Source organism: Sinocyclocheilus anshuiensis, unplaced genomic scaffold (assembly GCF_001515605.1).
Source record: "Sinocyclocheilus anshuiensis isolate Anshui unplaced genomic scaffold, SAMN03320099.WGS_v1.1 scaffold2271, whole genome shotgun sequence".
In the NCBI taxonomy this organism is placed as follows: Eukaryota; Metazoa; Chordata; class Actinopteri; order Cypriniformes; family Cyprinidae; genus Sinocyclocheilus; species Sinocyclocheilus anshuiensis.
Window position 1 is genome coordinate 118,163 of NW_015537572.1, and position 6,381 is coordinate 124,543.

At 42.8% G+C, this 6,381-nt stretch overlaps 1 protein-coding gene across 1 annotated transcript in view; it reads left to right on the plus strand.

Moving 5' to 3' along the window:
* Positions 1–6,381, plus strand: part of lmnb1 (lamin B1) — a 23,110-nt gene that overhangs the window by 13,463 nt on the left and 3,266 nt on the right. Inside the window, exons 7-11 of the mRNA XM_016445591.1 lie at positions 3,648–3,868; positions 3,936–4,161; positions 5,646–5,750; positions 5,859–5,978; positions 6,101–6,193. Coding sequence (XP_016301077.1) covers positions 3,648–3,868; positions 3,936–4,161; positions 5,646–5,750; positions 5,859–5,978; positions 6,101–6,193 — 765 coding nt within the window. The remainder of the gene's footprint in view (positions 1–3,647; positions 3,869–3,935; positions 4,162–5,645; positions 5,751–5,858; positions 5,979–6,100; positions 6,194–6,381) is intronic.

Here is a 6,381-nt window from a genome sequence, read left to right on the forward strand (position 1 = left end):
CGCGAGTTTTGGGCAGTGTAGAGTAGCACTTGTTGTTTGTAATTTCTCTGATCACAAATGCAGACATGGTTTTAGGTTTACGTGGCGTGATGCAACGCAATGCGTAAAAGGACAGTATAAGTTATTATAATCAGTGATTATGTCCCCACTGGATGCAACAAACGCCTCGTTTATAATGGGTTTTAATGTTTTTGAATCATCGCTCCGGCCGGACAGGGCATCATCACAGTATGGTAAGGGGCGTAACATTTCCGTCACACGCTTGAGATATTCAGCCAATCACAGCACACCTCGCTTTTCAGACGGATGAGCTTTGTAAAAATCTACGTGTTTCAGAAAGGCGGGGCACAGAGGAGAAACAATAATGTACAGTATGTGGAAAATAATGTGTTTTAACCTTAAACCGCATAAACACATTTCATTACACCAAATGCACAAAATAATGTTCTTTTTAGCAGCATCATATGACCCCTTTAAAGCAATAAGCCCCGTGAAGCCGTGGTTTACAGTGAATTGATAACAGCTAAGGGGCGTTGTTAGGGCCTAAAACTCCCTTAGCTGTTATAAATTCACTGTAAACCACGGCTTCAAGGGGCTTATTGCTTTTATAAAATGGTTATTCCATAAACGTAATACGATTTCACAAAATAAAACGGAGCAAATAAAGTGTAATGATATTAATAAAAACAGTATTCTTCCACCAAACAATGTAGCTCCTCAGAAACAGTTGTGGTTGCAACAAAGTGGTTGCCGAGCAACACACAGAAGTAAACAAAGGTGTGTGTTTGTAGAGTAATTTACAACAGCTTCGAACCCGGCTCAGCCAATCAGAATCAAGGACCGGAACCATCTGTTTTACAAAATGTATTATAACACATCCAGATGTTGTTCATGAACTGTACAGTAACACGAATCGTCTAGGTTTGAATGAAATGACAGCAGTACAGATCTTCTGAAGCAGCATCTCTTCTCAACCGCACACCGTCGCTCTACAGTGATCGGAGCGTCACTGCCAGACTAAAGCCCTGTTTGGACAGGAGTGCTGTTACACGGGTGGATGGAGAAATGTACTTTTACCACAGCACGTCTGTAATATTAATGCGCAATTCACTTCAGCAAAACTACCAGAAGTGGGAGGGGTAACTCGATTTATACACCGTCTTCATGTGCATTCTGACAGGATTCTGTTGGTAATAGGCACTTACCTAAAGCTAACAGGTCTTGTGCCTCTAACAAGTGCTTTTGACCCTCTTTTGATCTGAATGGTGTTAGTTGTCATATGTGGAAAACACTTGAGGTTTGCCCCAGACATGTCCTACTGCCTAGAACACAACTGCGAGCTGCTTTAAGCGCCTCCATACCTGGAAAGCCACAGAAGACTGCTTTTAAACAGGAAATGACAGAATTATGCACATTTACAGCTGGTGTGTGCATACAGGATTACCTGACATTGACTAATGATTACAGAGATGGCACATTCAGACGAGACTAATATCACTGAGAAGCTGTGGTAGTGATGACTTTACCCCACCTCTCCATGTAAAACTAATCCTGTCCGCATAGATCTTTAATAGATGCCCATCTGCAGTGCTTGGGAGTAAACGACAGTATTTTAGTTAATTACAGTAAAGTGAAAATGGAAAACAAAGTGACGTTTTAGTAAATTTGTGTTTAGCCATTTATTAATATGTCCATATAGTTTATTTTATTTTATTAGTTTAGTTATTTTAGTAAACTAAATTTTAATGAGAAATGTTGCCTTGGCAACTAGCTGAAATTTTATTTATTTATTTTTTTTATGGTTTTCATTTTCGGTTTTTATTTATTTTAATTTTCATTAGGCGTTGATACTTTTTGTATAAAGTTATATTGATGTCATGACTTATACAATATATTTAGCCTTTTCCCATATCTCACACTTTTGTGCTGAAATTGACTGAATTTTGTTGATAAACATGAATATGTACACCTATTGAGCAGCAGTCATTTCATAATGTAAAACTGTTCACTTTTTTCATCTAAAAATTAAAGTTTATGAGAGTAAAATGAATTTTTACTTGAAAATTAAGAGTAATACTTGTTTTGTTAAATTATGCAGGTTTCATAAATTTAAACTGAATTTATAACTCATTGCTCAAAAACGAAGCAAATCAGTCAGGAAGAAGTGTGTGTGTGTGTGGGTTCATGTGAAATTTAAACTGATCAAAATTGAAATGTTGAAAAAGGGGTAAATGCAGTAATAACATTTAAAACTTTTACTCATTAATAAGAAGCTGCTGATCGCATACAATATGGTTTTAGTTGAAAAATATTAAAGGGCACCTATTATGCAAAATCCACTTTTACATGGTGTTTGGACATAAATGTGTTAGCAGTGTGTGAACACAACCACCCTACAATGATAAAAATCCACCCACTCCTCATTTTTTAAAATCCCCTTTAAACCAAGTCTGTTTCGCTAGGCCGTTTTGATTCTCATGCAGTGTGACATCACATTGTTTAGGCCCCGCCCACAGCGGCTGATTGACAGCCCTGCATTGCTGTAGTTTCCGCCCTGCCCTTTGTGTGTACACATCAAGTATTTTTAACTGATCAGCGCCGCGCTTGCGAGATTAGTTCACGCTGTTCGTAGCGCAAGATTTGTTCGGTCGCGCGGCTTGGTCCATTGATCCATGCCGATGACAGATCAGCGTGGCGCGAGCTCTGTAACATCGCGCTGTTTCTTTTGGCTTCCCATATGTACAGCTAAACACCGGTTCTCTCGCCCTCAGTTATGTTGCTTCTACGCGTGTGTACAGAATTCTGCACCCCTGCCAGATTATGCATCCCCTCGTTGAAATCGCTATCTGATTGCCTAATCCCAACCCCACCCCTAATCCTAACCCCTCTCCCACACCTACTCCTAAACCTACCAATACTAGGGGATGCATAATCTGGCAGGGTGCAGAATTCAGCACTACACCGGCTGTTAATTGCTGTAGATATGCAATGCAGAGAGATGTATACGCAACGCCCTCTTCTGGAGACGGGGTGGGAATATGCAGCTCATTTGCATTTAAAGCCATACACTCCAAAACAGCTTTTTTTTCTTTTCTTTTTTTTTTTAAGACACACCCCAAAAATGTTTTTCCAGCTGTTATAATAAATGATCTGTTTGGTATTTTGGACTGAAACTTCACAGACACATTCTGGGTACACCAAGACCAATATTACATCTTGTAAAAAGGGGCATAATAGGTGCCCTTTAAGTTATGACTGTTTAACAAAGTAACGATTCTTCGGGTCTCATTCGATTCCGAATGTGAAAATAGTGCACTGATTTGGAAGGCATTATGAGGGTCAAACTCATTTGCTGTTGGAGCTCCCTCCTAAAATCACAACATGCCTTAGCAGGGAAAAATCTCTTGTATACTGAATTTGCACAAGAGGGATTTAGTCAAAGTATGATTGCAAAAATTAAAACTGTGACTTTCCCTCATGTCGTTTTAAACCTGTGCCTGAATTTCTAAGAATGAAGGGAACTGAAACAGAATGTTGTTAGGAACTTTCTTTTTTGGGTGGACTTTCCCTAGAAGTAGTTAAGTGCAGTAATAGTTCAGTTCTAAGCAGTTCTATTTGATTCCGTTGCTGTTCTGTTCTTCCCTCAGGCGCGTGCGTGGCAGGATCAGATCCGTGAACTGGAGGCGGTTCTGAGCCGCAAGAAGGATCTGAGCCGCAGGTTACTGGCAGAGAAAGAGCGAGAGATCGCAGAGATCAGAGCCAAGATGCAGCAGCAGCTGGACGAGTACGAGCAACTGCTGGACGTCAAGCTAGCGCTGGACATGGAGATCAACGCTTACCGGAAGCTGCTGGAGGGAGAGGAGGAGAGGTGAGGCTGGCTCTGTTCGTCGTGTGGCTGGGGACTGGCGGTTTAACGGCTGCTCTGTCTCTGTCAGGCTGAAGCTGTCTCCCAGCCCCTCAGCTCGTGTGACAGTGTCCCGGGCCTCCTCCAGCCGTAGCGTTCGCACCGCGCGAGGGAAGAGGAAGCGTGTGGATGTGGAGGAGTCCGAGGCCAGCAGCAGCGTCAGCATCGCTCACTCTGCATCTGCCTCTGGAAACGTCTGCATCGATGAGCTGGACGTGGACTGGAATTTCATCCGCTTGCACAACAGCTCAGAGCAGGTGCGTCTGTCTGACACACTAACTCATTACAGCACTCAGAACATGCCTTCATCAACAGTGCGTAGAAAAGGTTCTATATTTTGTCCTACGAATGAAATTTAGAATGTGTGCAAGTACAAAAAATCCGTATTTATCAAACGTGTGCATGCGGTTCTTGCGCACACCAGTAAGTAATCATTGTTGATAAATCCCGCATGTTCTTAAGCACCGTGCTCGTTCACATTCATGGTCATTTGCATTCAGAAACGCCTCCAATGAACCATATGTGGTGACAACACCTCCCTTTATCATGTGAATGTATGTGTCCTCACCGAAATCATGGCAAAGAAAGCAGTACCGACTGAGAAGCCATGCTGTGCTCTCACTAAACATCAGTGCACTTTGAAAACGCATTCTTTGTGCAGCGCATGGTTTGCCAAATCTTCCAGCAAAGCGAGATCAGGGGTTTTCAAAGCTGACCCGAGTCCCCAGCACCCGTCTGCCTCATTACACATGGCCAGCTCAGGTCATGTTCTCTGCTGATGAGGTGAATCAGGTGTGTTTGATGAGAGTACAAGATGTGCGGTGCTGAAGGGCCTCCAGGTTTGGAATCCCCTGATCTAAACTGGTGTGGGACATGCAGTCATACAGGTACACAGAAATATTCAGGAGCACAGAATCTGCTTCAGCTTGCGCTACTGGAACGGCATTATATTTCTCCACCGTGAGGTGATAACGTTGCCGTTTAAGTATTTAAACTCGCAGCTTCAATATTAGATGCAACAATAATAGAAGCAATGGATGCAATGTTAATCTGATCACATTACATACTCTAGATCTAGAACATCTGTGTCTGATTTAATGATCAAATCCATTTTAATGATCAACGCATTACATGAGAACTTTTCCACAAATAATTTAACTTCCTACAACAAGACTACATGTGCATTTAAAACGGTGTTTGCGAAAAAACTCTTAAGGCAGAGTGATCTCAAAAGCTTTGCAAGGGGAAATGAATAGATACTAAGGTGTAATGGACCTAAAATTGAACCTTGGGGGACACCAGTATGAACTGTGACAACCTCAAACCTGTAACCACCAATGGAAATAACCTGGCTACGATCAGAAAGAGCTAAACCAATGTAAGGCTGTCCCAGAAACACCAAAGAACATTTCAAGATGGGTGAGTAAAAACAATGATCAAGAGACCATCAACAAATCACTGGTGATATTGTCCAAGGCTGCTTCTGACCTAATGTTCAAGAATGGGTGCTTTAGCTGATTTAATAAAGTGGATTCAGCAAGCAGCACAAGTCGTGCACTTAAATATCAGTCACTGATGTTTCGGTTCAGATGCCGTAAACTGCAGCCAGTCACTGCGCTTTGACACGGCTAATGCATCGCGTGGTGTTGATTGACAAAGCTGCCGTTTTTTTTTTCATTATCATTCTGTTGTGTTGTAGCAATTAATTGAAGGAAACTCCATTTTCTGAATCATTTTTCAGGATCAACCCATGGCAGGATTTCAGCTGACCAGAACTATCGGTGATGTTTCTGCTACGTATAAATTCACTGCCAAATACGTCCTGAAGGCTGGGCAGAAAGTAACGGTACATACTGACACTTCCTCAGAGACTTGTGCAGTTGATTATGAATAAAACACTGTCACCTGACAGTCACCTGTTGTTTGTGTTGAGTGAATGCTGTTGATTTGTCAGATCTGGGCGTCTAATGCGGGCGTGAGCTCCAACCCTCCTACGGACCTGATCTGGGAGAGCCAGAGCTCATGGGGGAGCGGCGAGAACATTAAAGTGCTTCTGCTGAGCCCAGGAGGAGAGGTGAGACGGAGCCCAGCTTTGCTTCGCATGTTTATCATCCCTCTTATTATAGAGACGCTTGTCTTCACGTGGCCAGTAGAGGGCAGCATTGGCTCTGCTCTGAAGTGTCCCTGTCCCTACAGGAAGTAGCTGTGAGGAGCACTGTATTCAAGACTGCAGTGGAGGAGGAGGAACAGGAACCTGAAGTCATTGAGGAGCGTTTCTTTCACCAGCAGGTCTGATGTCAAAGCACACATCCGCTTTGTGTCTGTGTGTGTGTGTGTGTGTGTGTCTGTCTGTCTGTGTGAGTCTGTCTGTCTGAGTGTGTGTGTGTGTCTGTCTGTCTGTGTGAGTATGTCTCTGTCTGTCTGTCTGTCTGTCTGTCTGTCTGTCTGTCTGTCTGTCTGTCTGTCTGTCTGTGTGT